We start from the raw sequence: 23,689 nt of genomic DNA on the forward strand, positions 1-23,689 counted from the left end.
TTGCTAATGTATAGCATTAGTACTACATGACAGGAAATGGTGCTGCCATCTAGTGCTCTTGCTAATGTATAACATTAGTACTACATGACAGGAAATAGTGCTGTCATCTAGTGCTCTTGCTAATATATAACATTAGTACTACATGACAGGAAATAGTGCTGCCCTCTAGTGCTCTTGCTAATGGATAACATTAGTACTACATCACAGGAAATAGTGCTGCCCTCTAGTGCTCTTGCTAATGGATAACATTAGTACTACATGACAGGAAATAGTGCTGCCCTCTAGTGCTCTTGCTAATGTATAACATTAGTACTACATGACAGGAAATAGTGCTGCCATCTAGTGCTCTTGCTAATGTATAACATTAGTACTACATGACAGGAAATAGTGCTGCCCTCTAGTGCTCTTGCTAATGTATAACATTAGCACTACATGACAGGAAATAGTGCTGCCCTCTAGTGCTCTTGCTAATGTATAACATTAGTACTACATGACAGGAAATAGTGCTGCCATCTAGTGCTCTTGCTAGTGTATAACATTAGTACTACATGACAGGAAATAGTGCTGCCCTCTAGCGCTCTTGCTAATGTATAACATTAGCACTACATGACAGGAAATAGTGCTGCCATCTAGTGCTCTTGCTAATGTATAACATTAGTACTACATGACAGGAAATAGTGCTGCCATCTAGTGCTCTTGCTAATGTATAGCATTAATACTACATGACAGGAAATAGTGATGCCCTCTAGTGCTCTTGCTAATGTATAACATTAGTACTACATGACAGGAAATAGTGCTGCCCTCTAGCGCTCTTGCTAATGTATAACACTAATACTACATGACAGGTAATAGTGCTGCCATCTAGTGCTCTTGCTAATGTATAACATTAGTACTACATGACAGGAAATAGTGCTGCCCTCTAGTGCTCTTGCTAATGTATAACATTAGTACTACATGACAGGAAATAGTGCTGTCATCTAGTGCTCTTGCTAATGTATAACATTAGTACTACATGACAGGAAATAGTGCTGCCATCTAGTGCTCTTGCTAATGTATAACATTAGTACTACATGACAGGAAATAGTGCTACCCTCTAGTGCTCTTGCTAATGTATAACATTAGTACTACATGACAGGAAATAGTGCTGCCATCTAGTGCTCTTGTTAATGTATAACATTAGTACTACATGACAGGAAATAGTGCTGCCATCTAGTGCTCTTGCTAATGTATAACATTAGTACTACATGACAGGAAATAGTGCTGCCATCTAGTGATCTTGCTAATGTATAACATTAGTGCTGCCCTCTAGCGCTCTTGCTAATGTATAACACTAATACTACATGACAGGAAATAGTGCTGCCATCTAGTGCTCTTGCTAATGTATAACATTAGTACTACATGACAGGAAATAGTGCTGCCATCTAGTGCTCTTGCTAATGTATAACATTAGTACTACATGACAGGAAATAGTGCTGCCCTCTAGTGCTCTTGCTAATGTATAACATTAGCACTACATGACAGGAAATAGTGCTGCCCTCTAGTGCTCTTACTAGTGTATAACATTAGCACTACATGACAGGAAATAGTGCTGCCCTCTAGTGCTCTTGCTAATGTATAACATTAGTACTACATGACAGGAAATAGTGCTGCCCTCTAGTGCTCTTGCTAATGTATAACATTAGTACTACATGACAGGAAATAGTGCTGCCCTCTAGTGCTCTTGCTAATGTATAACATTAGTACTACATGACAGGAAATAGTGCTGCCCTCTAGTGCTCTTGCAAATGTATAACATTAGTACTACATGACAGGAAATAGTGCTGCCATCTAGTGCTCTTGCTAATGTATAACATTAGTACTACATGACAGGAAATAGTGCTGCCATCTAGTGCTCTTGCTAATGTATAACATTAGTACTGCATGACAGGAAATAGTGCTGCCCTCTAGTGCTCTTGCTAATGTATAACATTAGTACTGCATGACAGGAAATAATGCTGCCATCTAGTGCTCTTGCTAATGTATAACATTAGTACTACATGACAGGAAATAGTGCTGCCATCTAGTGCTCTTGCAAATGTATAACAATAGTACTACATGACAGGAAATAGTGCTGCCCTCTAGTGCTCTTGCTAATGTATAGCATTAGTACTACATGACAGGAAATAGTGCTTCCATCTAGTGCACTTTGCTTATGTATAACATTAGTACTACATGACAGGAAATAGTGCTGCCCTCTAGTGCTCTTGCTAATGTATAACATTAGTACTACATGACAGGAAATAGTGCTGCCATCTAGTGCTCTTGCTAATGTATAACATTAGTACTACATGACGGGAAATAGTGCTGCCATCTAGTGCTCTTGCTAATGTATAACATTAGTACTACATGACAGGAACTAGTGCTGCCATCTAGTGCTCTTGCAAATGTATAACAATAGTACTACATGACAGGAAATAGTGCTGCCCTCTAGTGCTCTTGCTAATGTATAGCATTAGTACTACATGACAGGAAATAGTGCTGTTATCTAGTGCTCTTGCTAATGTATAACAATAGTACTACATGACAGGAAATAGTGCTTCCATCTAGTGCACTTTGCTTATGTATAACATTAGTACTACATGACAGGAAATAGTGCTGCCCTCTAGTGCTCTTGCTAATGTATAACATTAGTACTACATGACAGGAAATAGTGCTGCCATCTAGTGCTCTTGCTAATGTATAACATTAGTACTACATGACGGGAAATAGTGCTGCCATCTAGTGCTCTTGCTAATGTATAACATTAGTACTACATGACAGGAAATAGTGCTGCCATCTAGTGCTCTTGCTAATGTATAACATTAGTACTACATGACAGGAAATAGTGCTGCCATCTAGTGCTCTTGCTTATGTATAACATTAGTACTACATGACAGGAAATAGTGCTGCCCTCTAGTGCTCTTGCTAATGTATAACATTAGTACTACATGACGGGAAATAGTGCTGCCATCTAGTGCTCTTGCTAATGTATAACATTAGTACTACATGACAGGAACTAGTGCTGCCATCTAGTGCTCTTGCAAATGTATAACAATAGTACTACATGACAGGAAATAGTGCTGCCCTCTAGTGCTCTTGCTAATGTATAGCATTAGTACTACATGACAGGAAATAGTGCTGTTATCTAGTGCTCTTGCTAATGTATAACATTAGTACTACATGACAGGAAATAGTGCTTCCATCTAGTGCACTTTGCTTATGTATAACATTAGTACTACATGACAGGAAATAGTGCTGCCCTCTAGTGCTCTTGCTAATGTATAACATTAGTACTACATGACAGGAAATAGTGCTGCCATCTAGTGCTCTTGCTAATGTATAACATTAGTACTACATGACGGGAAATAGTGCTGCCATCTAGTGCTCTTGCTAATGTATAACATTAGTACTACATGACAGGAAATAGTGCTGCCATCTAGTGCTCTTGCTAATGTATAACATTAGTACTACATGACAGGAAATAGTGCTGCCATCTAGTGCTCTTGCTTATGTATAACATTAGTACTACATGACAGGAAATAGTGCTGCCCTCTAGTGCTCTTGCTAATGTATAACATTAGTACTACATGACAGGAAATAGTGCTGTCATCTAGTGCTCTTGCTAATGTAGAACATTAGCACTACATGACAGGTAATAGTGCTGCCATCTAGTGCTCTTGCTAATGTATAACATTAGTACTACATGACAGGAAATAGTGCTGTCATCTAGTGCTCTTGCTAATGTAGAACATTAGCACTACATGACAGGTAATAGTGCTGCCATCTAGTGCTCTTGCTAATGTATAACATTAGTACTACATGACAGGAAATAGTGCTTCCCTCTAGTGCTCTTGCTAATGTATAACATTAGTACTACATGACAGGAAATAGTGCTGCCCTCTAGTGCTCTTGCTAATGTATAACATTAGTACTACATGACAGGAAATAGTGCTGCCCTCTAGTGCTCTTGCTCATGTATAACATTAGTACTACATGCCAGGAAATAGTGCTGCCCTCTAGTGCTCTTGCTAATGTATAACATTAGCACTACATGACAGGTAATAGTGCTGTTATCTAGTGCTCTTGCTAATGTATAACATTTGTACTACATGACAGGAAATAGTGCTGCCCTCTAGTGCTCTTGCTAATGTATAACATTAGTACTACATGACAGGAAATAGTGCTGCCATCTAGTGCTCTTGCTAATGTATAACATTAGTACTACATGACAGGAAATAGTGCTGCCATCTAGTGCTCTTGCTAATGTATAACATTAGTAGTACATGACAGGAAATAGTGCTGCCATCTAGTGCTCTTGCTAATGTATAACATTAGTAGTACATGACAGGAAATAGTGCTGCCATCTAGTGCTCTTGCTAATGTATAACATTAGTACTACATGACAGGAAATAGTGCTGCCATCTAGTGCTCCTGCTAATGTATAACATTAGTACTACATGACAGGAAATAGTACTGCCATCTAGTGCTCTTGCTAATGTATAACATTAGTACTACATGACAGGAAATAGTGCTGCCATCTAGTGCTCTTGCTAATGTATAACATTAGTACTACATGACAGGAAATAGTGCTGCCATCTAGTGCTCTTGCTTATGCATAACATCCTTACAAAACTCACACTCCTGAGCTTACATTCCTGCTTTTTAACAAAGGATAACAAGTAAAATGAAGAAAATGTGATAATAAAAGTAAATTGGAAAGTTGTTTAAAATCGTATGTTCTATCTGAATCATGAAAGAAAAAAATTGTGTTTCATGTCCCTTTAACCTTATCTTATTATTATTATTATTATTATTATTTATTTGTAGAGCGCCAACAGATTCCGCAGAGCTATAAACTTATCTCAAGAGATTCAGTTGGACTGAGATATTTTGAGTAGTTAGATCTCTGCAGGTCTGACAAAGTCCAGGCACTAGAGTGATCGTGATCTCATTGTCATGTTGTTGACGCTAGATACCATATTACATTAAAAATACACACACAAGTTTTTAAGTGTTTTCTTTCATGATTTAGATACATTTTTAAATAACTTTCAAATATTCTGTTATCAATTTTACTTTATTCTCTTGGCATCCTTTGTTGAAGGAGCAGTGATACACTATTGCGAACTAGCTGAACACATTAGTAAGCCAAAGATAAGGAATATATGTGCAGCTAGCTTCCATCTCCTGAGCCTACCTAGGTATGCTATTCAACAAAGGAAACCAAGAGAACTAAGCAAATTAGATATTAGAAGGAAATTGGAAAGTTGAATAAAATTGTATGCTCTATCTGAACCGTGAAGGAAACATTTTGGGTTTCATGTCCCTTTTAAACAAATGTACCAACATCTCTTTAGTTAAATGTAAAGTCTGGTAAGTTTGTTTTCTTTATATCAGACGTCCATGATGAAAATGAAGATATTGTCTCAATCGGTGAAGAAGAGGGGGCTGAGAAAGCTGAAAATGAAATTCAAGAAGTGGAAATTCATTCAGACATCTGTTCCGGTAAGGGGATTTTTTTTTATGCTCCGCATCAGGATTCTCTGTTATTTGCGCCGTGAGACCTTGCTCCTCAAACTGCTGTAGATTTAGCCTTAGGGTAATTGGGGCATCAGCAAGAGGGGACTCGAGGAATCAACTCCTTAATTAGGTAGAATCACTACTGCAACAATTAGACGCGCTTACTAATTCTAGCCTAGTTATTTTTGTATCAGAATGTCCCTTTAAGAAAGTATAGCGCTTCTTGTGTGAAATGCTTCCATGTGTTGCAGCTTAGTGAATATTCAAGTACTTCAGACACAAAGGAAATTGTTAACCGTATGTTTGGGTTTAAGCTGGCAAACAAAGTTTACATTCAAAGTCGTTAAGGGGTTAAACAGTAAGTAATCAAAATTATGTATTGGGTCTAGACTGTCCCTTTAAGAGAAACTCATGACATCTCACCCAGTTTCTCATTGGTTTAAAATAGGCACATGACAATTTTCAACCAATCAGAAAAATAAAGAGTTTAATCGTAACATTGTGCTCTCAGCTGTAATGTAAATGGTTTCTTATTGGTGTTTGGGTTTTATTGGGGGCATAACACATAGACTGATTTATTATAATGTCAAATTATTCATTGAAATATTAATTTATCAGCTCTATTTTTTTTCTAACATTCTCCTTTAAGAATTATCAGACTACAATGAGGAAAATATAGATGTAATATCAGTTAATGAAGAAGAGAATACAAAGCTTGACTCAAATATTCAGCCCGTGACAGAGATATGTGCAGGTAAGTCGTCTACATGATAATCACATCAGAACCAGTAGAGGTTAATGTTTAAAGGGACAATAACCAAAATGTTAATGTTTAAAAAGATAGATAATCCCTTTATTACCCATTTCCCAGTTCTGCACAACCAACACAGTTATATTATTACACTTTTTACCTCTGTGATTACCTTGTATCTAAGCCTCTGCAGACTGCTCCTTATCTCAGTTATATTAATATACTTTTTACCTCTGTGATCACCTTGTATCTAAGCCTCTGCAGACTGACCCTTATCTCAGTTATATTAATATACTTTTTACCTCTGTGATTACCTTGTATCTAAGCCTCTGCAGACTGCTCCTTATCTCAGTTATATTAATATACTTTTTACCTCTGTGATCACCTTGTATCTAAGCCTCTGCAGACTGCTCCTTATCTCAGTTATATTAATATACTTTTTACCTCTGTGATCACCTTGTATCTAAGCCTCTGCAGACTGCTCCTTATCTCAGTTATATTAATATACTTTTTACCTCTGTGATTACCTTGTATCTAAGCCTCTGCAGACTGCTCCTTATCTCAGTTATATTAATATACTTTTTACCTCTGTGATCACCTTGTATCTAAGCCTCTGCAGACTGACCCTTATCTCAGTTATATTAATATACTTTTTACCTCTGTGATCACCTTGTATCTAAGCCTCTGCAGACTGACCCTTATCTCAGTTATATTAATATACTTTTTACCTCTGTGATTACCTTGTATCTAAGCCTCTGCAGACTGCTCCTTATCTCAGTTATATTAATATACTTTTTACCTCTGTGATTACCTTGTATCTAACCCTCTGCAGACTGCTCCTTATCTCAGTTATATTAATATACTTTTTACCTCTGTGATTACCTTGTATCTAACCCTCTGCAGACTGCTCCTTATCTCAGTTATATTAATATACTTTTTGCCTCTGCAGACTGCTCCTTATCTCAGTTATATTAATATACTTTTTACCTCTGTGATTACCTTGTATCTAAGCCTCTGCAGACTGCTCCTTATCTCAGTTATATTAATATACTTTTTACCTCTGTGATCACCTTGTATCTAAGCCTCTGCAGACTGCTCCTTATCTCCGTAATATTAATATACTTTTTACCTCTGTGATTACCTTGTATCTAACCCTCTGCAGACTGCTCCTTATCTCAGTTATATTAATATACTTTTTACCTCTGTGATTACCTTGTATCTAAGCCTCTGCAGACTGCACCTTATCTCAGTTAAATTAATATACTTTTTACCTCTGTGATTACCCTGTATCTAAGCCTCTGCAGACTGCCCCTTATCTCAGTGTTTTTGACAGACTTGCATTTTAACCAATCAGCGCTGACTCATAAATAACTCCAGGGGCGTGTGCACATTATGACACACATTAACTAACGCCCTCTAGCTGTGAAAACTGTCACATTTATTCAGATAAGAGGCGACCTTCAAGGCTTAGAAATAAGCATATGAGCCCAGCTAGGTTTAGCTATCAACAAAGAATACCAAAAGAGAAAAAAGCAAATTTGATGATAAAAGTAAATTGTAAAGTTGTTTGGCCTGAGCCCATTATTAGGTAAGTGGAATGTATTTGTTACTTAGTTGGGTGGTTGGCTTCCTTGAACAAAATGTCTTTAGGGAATATTTAAAAGAAAACAGAGTAGACAGCGAGAGGAAGTATGTTCCAGAGGGATGGTCCCGCACGGGAGGAGGTAATAATAGAAGATACAAGGAGCAGGTTACTGTTGGACTTTAGGGGGCGGGCTGGAATATATCTGTTGATTAGTGAGGACAGGTAGTGGAGAGCGGGGTTGTTAAGGGCTTTGTAAGTCAGGGTGAGAATTTTAAATCTAATTCTGCTGTGAATGGGGAACCAGTGAAGGGACTCGCAGAGAAGGGCAGCAGATACAGAGCAGTGTGAAAGGGGGATCGGTCTGGCAGAGGCATTTAGGATTGAAAGGGGCAAGAGAACAAGACCAGTTAGTGGATTATTGTAGTAGTCAAATTGGGAAATTACCAGGGAGTGGATTAGATGCTTAATGGTGTCAGCGCTCAGAAACTGACACATTTTAAGTTTTTTTGGCCAGGGGTAGTGGAGATTAAGTGGTTAGTGGAGAAGCCAGATCAGTAGGTCTAAGGGAAATAGTTTTTGTAAAACGAACGCTATTTCTGTAATTACAGCTTTCCAGTTATTAGAGATTTGAGGACACCGCCACATGTGGCAAAAATTCTAACGTATTTTAATGGGTGTTTGTGTCCTGGCAAATGTATGGTCGGTTTACACTGATATATAGTATGGTTTGATAATTTACGAGAATAATATAAGGCAGATGTATCAATTTTAAATGTTTCCTTAAAGGGACAGTCTAGTCAAAATTTAAACTTTCATGATTCGATATTAAACAATTTTTCAATTTAATTTTATCATTAAATTTGTTTTGTTCTCTTGGTATTCTTTGTTGAAAGCTAAACCTAGGTAGGCTCATATGCTAATATTTAAGCCCTTGAACGACGCCTGTTATCTCAGTGCATTTTGACAGTTTATCACATCTAGACAGTGCTAGTGTAATGCTCGGCCAGTAGTCTTGTTATCCCAGCGCCGGAATGATAGGGAATATTCCAGAGCAGAGAAAGTTTGCAAGATGAGGAAAACAGTATATCAATCCAGCAGTTAAGGGTTAAACAGGCAGTGGTCAGACAAGCAGATTTCAGCAACAGTGTATCAATTCAGCAGTTAAGGGGTAAACAGGCAGAGGGGTCAGCAACAATATAACAGTCCAGCATACAATAACACCCAGGAGAACAGTAAGTAACACCTATACTTGGGCAGTTATAGGTAGCTATAGAGTAACTTACATAGGCGCAGGATTCGCGCCACAGGAGATCCTGACTGGCTTCTGAACGAGGGAGCGTGTGGCTATAACGTCACCGCCGCACGCAGACAGAAGCCGACTCCCCCTAGGCAACGAGCAGCAGGCACCACATCCCTAGCAACAGCTAGAGCGGCACTGCGTGACAGCTAGTTTATGTGTGCTATATAGATAATGTACTCACCCCGGTGGAGTTATTTATGAGTCGGCAATAATTGGCTAAAATGCAAGTCTGTTAAAAGAACTGAGATCAGGGGTTAGTCTGCAGAGGCTTAGATACAAGGTAATCAGAGGTAAAAAGTATATTAATATAACTGAGATAAGTAGCAGTCTGAAGAGGCTTAGATACAAGGTAATCACAGAGGTAAAAAGTATATTAATATAACTGAGATAAGGGTGCAGTCTGCAGAGGGTTAGATACAAGGTAATCACAGAGGTAAAAAGTATATTAATATAACTGAGATAAGGAGCAGTCTGCAGAGGGTTAGATACAAGGTAATCACAGAGGTAAAAAGTATATTAATATAACTGAGATAAGGAGCAGTCTGCAGAGGCTTAGATACAAGGTAATCACAGAGGTAAAAAGTATATTAATATACTGAGATAAGGAGCAGTCTGCAGAGGCTTAGATACAAGGTAATCACAGAGGTAAAAAGTATATTAATATAACTGAGATAAGGGTGCAGTCTGCAGAGGCTTAGATACAAGGTAATCACAGAGGTAAAAAGTATATTAATATAACTGTGTTGGTTGTTCAAAACAGGGGAATGGGTAATAAAGGGATTATCTATCTGTTTAAACAATAACAATTAAAGAGTAGACTTTCCCTTTAAGTTAAAATCATGTAACTTGAAATAAAATGTTTTACATGTTAACCATTTATATTCAAAAACATTTTTTCTCAATAGATGGATCGGTGAGCGTTTTAGAAGCATGTTCACCACTTGTGATATCAGAAGATAATTCCTGTATATCTCAAGGCAACCAAAGAGACGATTCCTTAGAAATCTTACCCAATGATTCTGTTTTATATAACAGCGGAAATTTCATATCTCCACCATTTTATCAATGTGAACAAAACGCATCTCCTCTAGGGGAGACTTCTGAACGTAATCACAGTGCCATAAGATTTACAAATGAGCAGTTTGAAGAGGCAAACTACCCAGATAGTGATTTGAACTTTAATCCAAACCTAAGTTACATAGCCCATCAAAAGACAACCAGGGTCCAGAAGCCTCATAAATGCAATGAATGCGGGAAAAACTTTTCTTACAGATGTAGACTTTTTGTTCATCGGAGAACGCACGCCAGTGAAAAACCTCATCGATGTAATCGCTGCGGAAAGCATTTTGCTACTAAAGATAGTCTTATTATACACGAGCGATCACACACCGGAGAAAATCCGTATCACTGTGATGAATGTGGTAAAAATTTTGCATATAAATGTCGCCTTATTGTACATCAGAGAACGCACACTGGTGAAAAACCTCATAGATGTAATGAATGTGGCAAGGATTTCGCATCTAAAGCAAATCTTATAATACATCAGAGAAAACACACAGGCGAGAGCCCTTACATTTGCAAGGAGTGCGGGAAACGCTTTATTTCTAAACCGTATTTAGTTGCACACAAAAGATCTCATACGGGGGAAAAGCCTTATATGTGTAACGAATGCGGAAAGCAATTTGTATCCAAAACGAATCTTATTATTCACCAGCGAATTCATACAGGAGAGAAACTTCATAAATGCAGCGAATGTGGCAAAGCGTTTCCTGTTAAATCCCGTTTGCTTCAGCATCAGATGGTTCATGAAAGAGAGAAAATACAAGAACCTTCTCAACATGATCAATTCTTACTTCAATACCAGCAGCAAGAACATATTTGCCTGGACTGCGGGAAAACTTTTGATTCCAGAAAAAGTCTAACTGCACACGAGAGAACTCACAGGGCAGGGAAATCCACTTGATCAAAAATTACAGGTCACCTGTTCCTTGAAATATGGGGTGGGGGAATGGCTTACATTTTAGGAAATAAAATATCCCTTAAAGGAACTATAAAGAGAAAGCATTATAAAATGTATTAGTGTTTGTTTTTGTTTTTTGTAAGTAGTAGGTTTGCTTATCAGCCAGTTAACACTCAGTCCCTAGGGTCCAGTTGTACAAAAAAAATGCACTGCCTGCAAGTTATAAAATCAAACTAAAAAGCTTTTGCTTAACCTGATTTTTACAGTAGTTTTTTTCTCCTTTTGCAAAAAAAGCAACATAAACCCCAATGTATTTCTTACATTAATTAGTGTTAAATTTAAAATAAATAAATAATTCCAATTTTTTTATGTTACCAAATTTACTGTGTTCTCTTGGTGAGCAGTTCTGCAAAAATACTTTCAACAATGTTATACAGTCACAAGAACACTTGATGGCCGCAGTGTTTATATTGCCTCAGAAGCGTAAATGCTACCTACCCAAGTATGCTCTTAAAGTCCAAAATGTATGGTTTATGATTGAGGTAGAGTGTAACATTTAATTATTTTTTTTCCTATTTATTTCCATTATCACATTTACTTTGTTCTTTCTGTATCCTTTTTTGAAAAATCAGTGTGTGGGTTTAGGAGTATGCATGTGTATTCAGCAATATACGGCAGCAGTTATATAACAGTTATACTTTTGCAAGACCACTAGAGGGCAGCAGTCATGCAGTACTCCACACACAAACTCTACCTAGGTATCCCCAACAAAGAATACAATGAGAATAAAGCAAATCTGAAACAAATTAGAAACTTTTCTAAAATTGTGTTATTTGTCTGAGAAGTCCATCTAATTTATTTCCAATGACTTGTTATACTAGCTGCAAACATGAAGGTTTCTTTAGCACTAATCATGTCAATTTTCATTTATAATCATTAAATATTATTTTTGGCCATTAAGGGAACAGAATATTCATAAGCAACTAAGGACTATGTAACAAAAGAGCTTTATACAAACTGTTAGCTTCCAACATTTGCAGGGCTTTGATACTGCAGAGCAGTCCATGCATAGACCCCTTAAAAACCTAGCTAGAATTCATGTTACCGTTCTCCAGAGTCTGCACTAAGGTAATATATGAGACTTGTCGTAAAGTTTTTCTATACACTCAGAAAATGTCAGCATTGTACGCTCTCCAGGTCTTAATATTCTCTAGGATGAGAAAGGAAGCGCTTTTTCAAAGTAAATTACAGCACTAGCAGACATAATTAAGTAATGAATGTACGTTTCTTTTTTTATACTATGTTTAAATATATTGGTCTAGATTAAAAGTGGGGCGTAAACAAGCATATTATAGAACTATGATGTGTTAAACTGAATGCAAAGTTGAATGAATGAGTGCCTGGTTTTTAAAAATACTATTAAAAAAAGGGGCACTTTCATTCATTAAAGGGACATGAAACACAACATTTTTCTTTTTCTTATTTTTCATGATTCAAATACAGCGTGTGATTTCTTTTGCAAGATGTACCGAGTCCACGGATTCATCCTTACTTGTGGGATATTGTCCTCCCTGACAGGAAGTAGCAAAGAGAGCACCACAGCAGAGCTGTCTATATAGCTCCCCCCTTAATTCCACCCTCCAGTCATTCTCTTTGCTGGCTCTAAGCAGGAAGGGTAAAGAGAAGAGGTGTTAAACTGTTAGTTTTATTTTATCTTCAATCAAGAGTTTGTTATTTTTAAATGGTACCGGTGTTGTACTATTTACTCTCAGGCAGGAGGACATAGATGAAGATTTCTGCCTGGAGGATGATGATCTTAGCATTTGCAACTAAGGTCCACTACCGTTCCCACAAAAGCTGAGGAGTACAGGAAAACTTCAGTGTGAGGAACGGTTCTTGCTATACAGCAATGAGGTATGTTCAGCCCTTTTTTTTCTGCAGAGACTTGGATAACTACAGAAAGGCTGAAAGTATCCCCATTAGGGGAAGGGTAAGCAGTAATCCTAGTGTTAGAAGGGTATTACTAGCTTGCATATAGGGCTAATTTTATGGGTACTCAGTTTCTATGTTATATTAGGAACAAACGTTTGTGTGTCTGGGAGTACTATGTTTATTTTATTTGGGACTTCTGTCTGGAGGGTTCACTTGGCTTATTTGGGTTTTTTTTATAACCCACATGGCTCAAGGTTCGTTTTTGTAACTTTCTGTGTAGGCCCCAGCAACATCGGGTAGAGAGGGGCGGGGCTTATTTTTGCGCATCAGTTGCGCATTTATTTTGCATAGGCAAGCAGCAAGCCACAACAGAAGGGTCCTGGAGCACTTCTATCGAAGCTTCATTTCCACATTTTTTATCCTTGAGGGCAGGTAGGCGCCACAGCAGAGCTGTGGCAGGGTACTGACAAGGGTTTTACCGGGTTTTTTTAACTCTTTTTAATCCGGTTTTCTCATTTAAGGGTTAATTGCCTTAATATTTGTGGTAAAGTCAATGTTTGGATCAGCACTCCTGGGTCTTCCCCATGTAACACTGTAAGATTTGTAGAAAGTTGGTGCTCAAACCTTCACAGACCCCCCTACCAAGGTCTGAGGAGATATATTAGAACATAAAATGAAGGTAGCACTCTTTGCAACAGGAAACAACATTTATTTGAGCAACGTTTCGAGGCTACTTGCCTCTTTCTCAAGCTTACATATACTGAATTGTGAACAAAGCTTTATTCACAAGGCAATTAGTGGAGGGCCAATCCCCAGGCTCACAAGGGGCATGTGAAAAATGACATCACACTGCAACTGAATAAAGAAAAAATCAATTATTAACCCAAAAAAGGTGAAAAAGGTGTTTCCTGTTGCAAAGAGTGCTACCTTCATTTTTTGTTCTTAATATTTGTGGTGCAATCTTACTAAAGCTTGAGAGGTATACTGTAAAAAATTCGGAAATTTTTTGAGTTATTTTAAGCAGTTTTGCAGTTTGTGTATGCCTTTTTTTCTCTTAAAGGCACAGTACCGTTTTTGCAAATTGTATTTTTTTCATTAAATAAAGTGTTTTCCAAGCTTGCTTGCCTCATTACTAGCCTGTTAAACATGTCTGACATTGAGGAAACTCATTGTTCAATTTGTTTAGAAGCCATTGTGGAACCCCCTCTTAGAATGTGTCCCACTTGTACTGATATGTCTATAAATTGCAAACAGCATATTTTGACTTATAAAAGTTTGGCATTAAATGATTCTCAGACAGAAGAAAATCAGGTTTTGCCATCTAGTTCTCCCCAAGTGTCACAATCAGTAACGCCTGCTCAAGCGACGCCAAGTACTTCTTATGCGTCTAATTCTTTCACCTTGCAAGATATGGCCTCAGTTATGAATACTACCCTCACAGAGGTTTTATCTAAGCTGCCAGGGTTGCAAGGGAAGCGCAGGAGCTCTGGATTAAGATCAAATGCTGAGCCTTCTGACGCTTTGGTAGCCGTATCCGATATTCCCTCACAATGTTCTGAAGTAGGGATGAGGGATTTGCTATCTGAGGGAGAGATTTCTGATTCTGGAAAGATGTTCCCTCAGACTGATTCAGATACGACGGCATTTAAATTTAAGCTAGAGCACCTCCTTTTATTGCTCAGGGAGGTTTTAGCGATGATTGTGACCCTATTGTAGTTCCAGAGAAATTGTGTAAAATGGACAAATATTTAGAGGTTCCTGTTTACACTGATGTTTTTCCGGTTCCTAAGAGGATTTCGGACATTGTTACTAAGGAGTGGGATAGACCAGGTATTCCGTTCGCTCCCCCTCCTGTTTTTAAGAAAATGTTTCCCATATCTGACACCATAAAGGACTCATGGCAGACGGTCCCTAAGGTGGAGGGAGCTATTTCTACTCTAGCTAAGCGTACAACTATACCTATTGAAGACAGTTGTGCTTTCATTGATCCTATGGATAAAAAATTAGAGGGTCTCCTAAAGAAAATTTTTGTTCATCACGGTTTTCTTCTTCAACCTATAGCGTGCATTGTTCCTGTAACCACTGCAGCTGCATTTTGGTTTGAGGCTCTAGAAGAGGCTCTTCAGATGGAGACCCCACTAGATGATATTCTGGACAGAATTAAGGCTCTTAAGTTAGCTAATTCTTTCATTACAGACTCCGCTTTTCATCTTGCTAAATTAGCTGCAAAGAATTCAGGTTTTGTCATTTTAGCGCGTAGAGCATTATGGCTTAAGTCCTGGTCGGCCGATGTGTCATCTAAATCTAAGCTTTTGACCATCCCTTTCAAAGGTAAGACCCTATTCGGGCCTGCACTGAAAGAGATCATTTCAGACATCACTGGAGGAAAGGGTCATGCCCTCCCTCAAGATAAGTCAAATTAGACAAGTACCAAACAAAATAATTTTCGTTCCTTTCGATACTTCAAGGGTGGTCCCGCTTCCTCTTCCCTGGCTGCAAAGCAAGAGGGGAACTTTGCTCAATCCAAGCCAACCTGGAGACCTAACCAGGCTTGGAACAAGGGTAAACAGGCCAAAAAGCCTGCTGCTGCCACTAAGACAGCATGAAGGGGTAGCCCCCGATCCGGTACCGGATCTAGTAGGGGGCAGACTCTCTCTCTTTGCTCAGGCCTGGGCAAGAGACGTTCAGGACTCCTGGGCCGTAGAAATTGTAACCCAGGGGTATCTCCTAGATTTCAAAGATTCTCCTCCAAGGGGGAGATTCCATCTTTCTCAATTGTCTGTAAACCAGACAAAAAGAGAGGCGTTCTTACGCTGTGTAGAAGACCTTTTTACCATGGGAGTGATCTGCCCAGTTCCTAAAGCAGGGGCAAGGTTTCTACTCCAATCTTTTTGTGGTTCCCAAAAAAGAGGGAACCTTCAGACCAATTCTAGATCTCAAGATCCTAAACCAATTCCTAAGAGTTCCATCCTTCAAGATGGAGACCATTCGGACTATTTTACCAATGATCCAGGAGGGTCAATATATGACTACCGTGGATCTAAAGGATGCGTATCTACACATTCCTATCCACAAAGATCATCACCAGTTCCTCAGGTTTGCCTTTCAGGACAGGCATTACTAGTTTGTGGCTCTTCCCTTCGGGTTGGCCACGGCGCCAAGAATCTTCACAAAGGTGCTAGGATCCCTTCTGGCGGTCCTAAGGCCGCGGGGCATAGCAGTGGCGCCTTATCTAGACGACATCTTAATTCAAGCGTCGACTTTCCAACTTGTCAAGTCTCACACGGACTTAGTGTTTGCCTTTCTAAGATCTCATGGGTGGGAGGTGAACGTGAAAAAGAGTTCCCTTATTCCTCTCACAAGAGTTCCATTCCTGGGAACTCTGATAGATTCGGTGGACATGAAAATTTTTCTGACGGAGGTCAGGAAATCAAAGATTTTGACCACCTGCCGAGCTCTTCATTCCATTCTTCGGCCATCAGTGGCTCAGTGTATGGAGGTAATCGGACTTATGGTAGCGGCAATGGACATAGTTCCGTTTGCTCGCTTGCATCTCAGACCACTGCAACTATGCATGCTCAAACAGTGGAATGGGGATTATGCAGATTTATCTCCTCAGATAAATCTGGATCAAGAGACCAGAGACTCTATTCTTTGGTGGTTGTCACAGGATCACCTGTCCAGGGGAATGTGTTTCCGCAGGCCAGCGTGGGTTATTGTGACGACGGACGCCAGCCTCCTGGGCTGGGGTGCAGTCTGGAATTCCCTGAAAGCACAGGGTTTGTGGACTCAGGAGGAGGCCCTCCTACCGATAAATATTCTGGAATTAAGAGCGATATTCAATGCTCTTCAGGTGTGGCCTCAGCTGGCTTCGGCCGGATTCATCAGGTTTCAGTCGGACAACACCACGACTGTAGCTTATATCAATCATCAGGGGGGAACAAGGAGTTCCTTGGCGATGATAGAAGTTTCCAGGATAATCCGATGGGCAGAGACTCACTCTTGCCATCTTTCAGCGATCTATATCCCAGGGGTAGAGAACTGGGAGGCAGATTTTCTAAGTCGTCAGACTTTTCATCCGGGGGAGTGGGAGCTCCATCCGGAGGTGTTTGCTCAACTGGTTCAGCTATGGGGCACACCAGAATTGGATCTGATGGCGTCTCGTCTGAACGCCAAACTTCCTTGTTACGGATCCAGGTCCAGGGACCCTCAGGCAGTACTGATAGATGCTCTAGCAGTACCCTGGTCGTTCAACCTGGCTTATGTGTTTCCACCTTTCCCTCTCCTTCCGCGTCTGATTGCCAGAATCAAACGGGAGAGAGCCTCTGTGATTTTGATAGCACCTGTGTGGCCACGCAGGACTTGGTATGCAGACCTGGTGGACATGTCATCTCTGCCACCATGGACTCTACCACTGCGACGGGACCTTCTAATTCAGGGTCCGTTCAAGCATCCAAATCTAATTTCTCTGCAACTGACTGCTTGGAGATTGAACGCTTGATTTTATCAAAGCAGGGTTTCTCTGGGTCGGTCATAGATACCTTGATTCAGGCTCGAAAGCCTGTCACCAGGAAAATCTATCATAAGATATGGCGTAAATATTTTTGGTGCGAATCCAAAGGCTACTCATGGAGTAAGATCAGGATTCCTAGGATTTTGTCCTTTCTTCAAGAAGGATTGGAAAAAGGATTGTCAGCTAGTTTCCTAAAGGGACAGATATCTGCTTTGTCTATCCTATTACACAAGCGTCTGGCTGATGTCCCAGACATTCAGGCTTTTTGTCAGGCTTTAGTTAGAATCAAGCCTGTGTTTAAACCTGTTGCTCCGCCATGGAGTCTAAATTTAGTTCTTAATGTTCTTCAGGGGGTTCCGTTTGAACCCATGCATTCCATAGATATTATCTTGGAAAGTTCTGTTTCTAGTTGCTATCTCTTCAGCTCGAAGAGTTTCTGAACTATCTGCATTACAATGTGACTCGCCTTATCTTGTTTTCCATGCTGATAAGGTGGTTTTGCGTACCAAACCTGGGTTCCTCCCTAAGGTTGTTTCTAACAGGAATATCAATCAGGAAATTGTTGTTCCTTCTCTGTGTCCTAATCCTCCTTCTAAGAAGGACCGTCTGTTGCACAACTTGGACGTGGTTCGTGCCTTGAAGTTTTATTTGCAGGCAACCAAAGATTTTCGCCAATCATCTTCTTTGTTTGTTGTCTATGCTGGAAAGCGTAGAGGTCAAAAGGCTACGGCTACCTCTCTTTCCTTTTGGCTGAAAAGCATCATTCGTTTGGCTTACGAGACTGCTGGACAGCAGCCTCCTGAAAGAATTACAGCTCACTCCACTAGAGCGGTGGCTTCCACATGGGCTTTTAAAAATGATGCTTCTGTTGAACAGATTTGTAACGCTGCGACTTGGTCTTCGCTTCATACCTTTTCCAAATTTTACAAATTTGATACTTTTGCTTCTTCGGAGGCTATTTTTGGGAGAACGGTTTTGCAAGCAGTGGTGCCTTCCGTTTAGGTTCCTGTCTTGTCCCTCCCTTCATCCGTGTCCTAAAGCTTTGGTATTGGTATCCCACAAGTTAGGATGAATCCGTGGACTCGGTACATCTTGCAAAAGAAAACAGAATTTATGCTTACCTGATAAATTTCTTTCTTTTGCGATGTACCGAGTCCACGGCCCGCCCTGTCTATTCAAGACAGATAGTATTTTTTATGTAAACTTCAGTCACCTCTGCACCTTATAGTTTCTCCTTTTCTTCCTTGGCCTTCGGTCGAATGACTGGGGGGTGGAGTTAAGGGGGGAGCTATATAGACAGCTCTGCTGTGGGTGCTCTCTTTGCTACTTCAGGAAGGACAATATCCCACAAGTTAGGATGAATCCGTGGACTCGGTACATCGCAAAAGAAAGAAATTTATCAGGTAAGCATAAATTTTGTTTTTAAACAACTTTGCAATTTACTTTTATCCAATTTGCTTCATTCTCTTGGTATTCTTTTTTGAAGGAGCAGCTATGCACTATTGGAAGCTATCTGAAGACATCTGGTGAACCAATGAAAAGAGGCATTTTTGTGCAGCCAGCTCCCAGTAATGCATTGCTGCTCCTGAGCCTATCTAGATATGCTTTTCAACTAAGGATGCCAAGAGAATGAAGCAATTTAGACAATAAAAGCAAATTGGAAAGTTGTTTAAAAGAACATGTTCAGTCTGAATCCTGATAGAAAATGTTTGGGTTTCATGTCCCTTTAAACTTTACATTGTAGCATTTTGTTTTTTTAATACTTACAATTTTCTTTAGGAAATCCAGACCGGCGATCTTCTGCCCGCAGCTCCTCTGTACTTAACTCAGCAATGACGAAACCGGCTTCCTCCAATCATGGTGTACACCCCAGAGCGTCCATTTCATGAGGCCACGCAACGATTGGAGGAAGACGGTTTTGTCATTGCTGTGCTAAGTACAGAGGAACTGCGGGCGTAGGATCGCCGGTGTGGGTTTCCTAAAGAAAAAGGTAAGTATTTAAAAAATAAAATGCTGCAATGTAAAGTTTAATGAATTTTAGTGCCGCTGTTTTTAATCGTATTTTTAAAAACCGGGCACTCATTTATTCAACTTTACATTCACTTCAACATCGCTCGAGTACAATTATCAGCTTCCCTGTTTTTGTGCTCATATTATAAGTCCAAAGTTATTAATTATTGCTCGAGCAATAGTCTAGTGCGCGCTACATCTGTATGTAGGAAAATGCGAGTGTGTTAAATTCCTCATATAATAGGCTTCAATAGGGGCATGCGGTAAACTTCATGTTGGATATCGTAGCGCTAAGTCCAGGGTGTGCTAAACTAATATATGCACAAGTAGCTGTGTGCTATACTATTAATACTAATATGTGCACAAGTACTTGTGTGCTGTAGTATTAATACTAATATGTGCACAAGTAGTTGTGTGCTATACTATTAATACTAATATGTGCACAAGTAGTTGTGTGCTATACTATTAATACTATGTGCACAAGTAGTTGTGTGCTGTAGTATTAATACTAATATGTGCACAAGTAGTTGTGTGCTGCAGTATTAATACTATGTGCACAAGTAGTTGTGTGCTGTAGTATTAATACTAATATGTGCACAAGTAGTTGTGTGCTATACTATTAATACTAATATGTGCACAAGTAGTTGTGTGCTATACTATTAATACTAATATGTGCACAAGTAGCTGTGTGCTATACTATTAATACTAATATGTGCGCACGTAGGTGTGTGCTGTAGTATTAATACTAATATGTGCACACGTAGGTGTGTGCTGTAGTATTAATACTAATATGTGCACAAGTAGTTGTGTGCTATACTATTAATACTAATATGTGCACACGTAGGTGTGTGCTGTAGTATTGATACTAATATGTGCACACGTAGGTGTGTGCTATACTATTAATACTAATATGTGCACACGTAGGTGTGTGCTGTAGTATTGATACTAATATGTGCACACGTAGGTGTGTGCTGTAGTATTAATACTAATATGTGCACAAGTAGGTGTGTGCTGTAGTATTAATACTAATATGTGCACAAGTAGTTGTGTGCTGTAGTATTAATACTAATATGTGCACACGTAGGTGTGTGCTGTAGTATTGATACTAATATGTGCACACGTAGGTGTGTGCTGTAGTATTAATACTAATATGTGCACAAGTAGTTGTGTGCTATACTATTAATACTAATAGTTTTCTTCACTTCTTTAAAAGCACGAGGTTTTACAGCGGTGTTTTAGTTTGCGATTGGGCAGAGCACTTAAAAGGAAATAAACCCAAACATTTTTATTTATGATTCAGATAGAACATAACATTTAAAACAGCTTTCCCAGTTACTTCTATTATCATATTTGTTTAATTCTCTTGGTATCCTTTGTTGAAGTAGCAGCAATGCACTACTGAGAGCTAGCTGAACACATCTGTTTGAACCAATAATAATAAGCATATTGAGCAGCTACCAATTAGCAGCTGGCTCCCAGTACTGTATTGCTACTTCTGAGCCTACCTAGGTATGCTTTTCAACAAATGATACCAAGAGAACTAAGCAAATTAGATAAAAGAAATACATTGGAAAGTTGTTTAAAATTGCATGTTCTGGGTTTCACGTCCCTTTAACTCACCACTTCTAACACGAGCACAAGGAGGACTCCAATAGCTCTTCCTGCTCTGTGTAGTAAAAGTATAGAGCGCACTAAACGGTTTTTCACCAAAATACCCTGCAGTGTCGCCTGCGCTCCACTTGTAATCTAGCCCCTTATGTTTAGTGTTTATAATAGGCTATAAATAGGTTATGTTGTTAGTTATATTTTTCTATGTATTCAATGTTACACTTATATAAAAAGCACCACTTGTTTACCCCTTTATCTGTGTGTCCAACGAGTCTGATTTCTTTAAATATATTGTTTGTTGTAAGGTTCAGTTTTTGCACATTAAACATATTCATTTTTATAAATATTTCCTGCACAATAAAATATCAATCTCACTTTTAAATTGATTGGTTATTTTTTATTTATTTTTTTAAAAATGAATTGATTATGTTAAAGGGACAGTGTACTGTCAGATTTTGTTAACTGTTGAAATTTGCTACCTCTCAGTGCGCATGCTCAGAATTACGAAATCGCACGCCACAAATGTTAAAACTGAATGTGTGAAATGCGATTATGTAATGAGCAGGATGCACACTGAGAGGTAGCAAATCTCGACAAGGAAATTGTTCTGTTGGAATTTGATGCTGCCACGGGCATGTGCGCATGCGCAGTTCAATTTACATTTTGAAAGCGTGTCCTGCATATCAGGGTTAAAGCTCAACAGAAGCTTAACTCAGGATGTGTGGGTTAAGCCTGGGATGAGTAAAGGGGGGGGGGGTCTGTATCCTCAGCCACAATATAATTCTACCTTAAAGGGACACTGAACCCACATTTATTTCTTTTGTGATTTAGATAGAGCATGCAATGTTAAGCAATTTTCTTATTTACTCTTATTATCAATCTTTCTTCATTCTCTTGCTTTCTTTATTTGAAAAAGAAGGCATCTAAGCAATTTTTTTGGTTCAGAACCATGGAAAGCACTTGTTTATTGGTGGGTGAATTTATCCACCAATCAGCAAGAACAACACAGTGTGTTCACCAAAAATGGTCCGGCATCTAAACTTACAATCTTGTATTTCAAATAAAGATACCAAGAGAATGAAGAAAATTTGATAATAGGAGTCAATTAGAAAGTTGCTTAAAATTGCATGCTCTATCTGAATCACAAAAGAAAAAATGTGGGTTCAGTGTCCCTTTAACTAGATCAACTTTAGGAGGAGAATGAAGGTGAAGGCTCAGATTAATGTGACACAACCATACAGATAAAACATGTAAATAACAATTATATATATATATACAGTATATGTGAAATGCAGGACACGCTTTCAAGATGTAAATTGAACTGCACATGCGCGCATGTCCATGGCCGCATCAAAATCCGACAGAACAATATCCTTGTCAAATTTGTTACATCTTAGTGCGCATACTGCTCATTACATAATTACGTTCCACACATTGCTTATTAACATATGTGGAGTGCGATTACATAATTCTAAGCATCCGCAATCAGAGTTAGCAGATTTCAATGGGTAGCAAAATCCGACAGAATTACCTGCAGTAGTCTGTAAACGTGTGTATACATCTGACACTGTGGGGCTTGGTTAGGAGTCTTAATATCAGCACAATTTTATTAAAAAATAAGCAAAACAAAACATTCCCAGATGGACTATATAAATGGATCATCTACAAAACATGTATGCAAAGAAAAATCTAGTGTACAATGTCCCTTTAATCATATTAAATTAGATACATATTTTATATTATGTGGACTTTTTTTTTTCTTTACTCCAAACCAAAATACAGTTTTTCTTCTTAAACAGGGAAAGTCCACAGCTGCATTCATTACTTGTGGGAAATACAGAACCTGGCCACCAGGAGGAGGCAAAGACACCCCAGGCAAAGGCTTAAATACCTCCCCCACTTCTCTCATCCCCCAGTCATTCTTTGCCTTTTGTCACAGGAGGTTGGCAGAGAAGTGTCAGAAATTTACATAGTTGTCTCTTATGGGGGGTAGTACTCTTCGAGATGGGACTGCACTTTTAAGTAGTCTTGTCAGCCTCTCAGTGAGAGCATGGACGAAAGTTAGAGTCCGGAGATGCAGGGAGAGTCTTTCTGCGAAACCATCCCGACTCATATTAACAGCTCCATAAGCAATTAGCGTTGACGAGTTGCGCTGCCTGCTTTCTTCACTCTAGTCCATGTCAGAAGCAACGCTACTGTCTGTCAAACTTGAAGGTCCGTGTTACTGTTCCACGGCATAGATTCCGGTAAGATCGTTTCATTTTCAATGTGGGAATACATGTAATGATAGTAAAGATAGGGTCTCAGTGAGACTCCTTTATCTTATGGAATCAAGGGTTAATATCTCCTGAGGGGGATTATTGAACAGTGGAGGACTTTAATCATGTTTGTTATGTGATTCTGTCTGCTTATGTGTGGTGATGTTTTGGGCTTGTGGCTTTTACGGAACATACAGGCTTTTTCAGGATGCACAGTTCTTGTGGACTGGCACG

General features: G+C 39.1%; 1 protein-coding gene and 1 long non-coding RNA gene across 2 annotated transcripts in view; both read left to right on the forward strand.

The window, feature by feature from the left end:
- LOC128667198 (zinc finger protein 614) overlaps positions 1 to 11,246 on the forward strand; it is a 29,008-nt gene extending 17,762 nt beyond the window's left edge. Inside the window, exons 5-7 of the mRNA XM_053722127.1 lie at positions 5,416 to 5,523; positions 6,188 to 6,292; positions 10,080 to 11,246. Of these exons, the coding sequence (XP_053578102.1) occupies positions 5,416 to 5,523; positions 6,188 to 6,292; positions 10,080 to 11,137 (1,271 nt within the window). The 3' untranslated portion in view covers positions 11,138 to 11,246. The remainder of the gene's footprint in view (positions 1 to 5,415; positions 5,524 to 6,187; positions 6,293 to 10,079) is intronic.
- A 9,075-nt stretch (positions 11,247 to 20,321) lies between these two features.
- On the forward strand, positions 20,322 to 21,579 carry LOC128667208 (uncharacterized). The gene is made up of 2 exons (XR_008403301.1): positions 20,322 to 20,673; positions 20,714 to 21,579. It is a non-coding gene; the product is annotated as an uncharacterized LOC128667208 (long non-coding RNA).
- Positions 21,580 to 23,689: the final 2,110 nt, after the last annotated feature.

Source organism: Bombina bombina, chromosome 7 (genome assembly GCF_027579735.1).
Source record: "Bombina bombina isolate aBomBom1 chromosome 7, aBomBom1.pri, whole genome shotgun sequence".
NCBI lineage: Eukaryota > Metazoa > Chordata > Amphibia > Anura > Bombinatoridae > Bombina > Bombina bombina.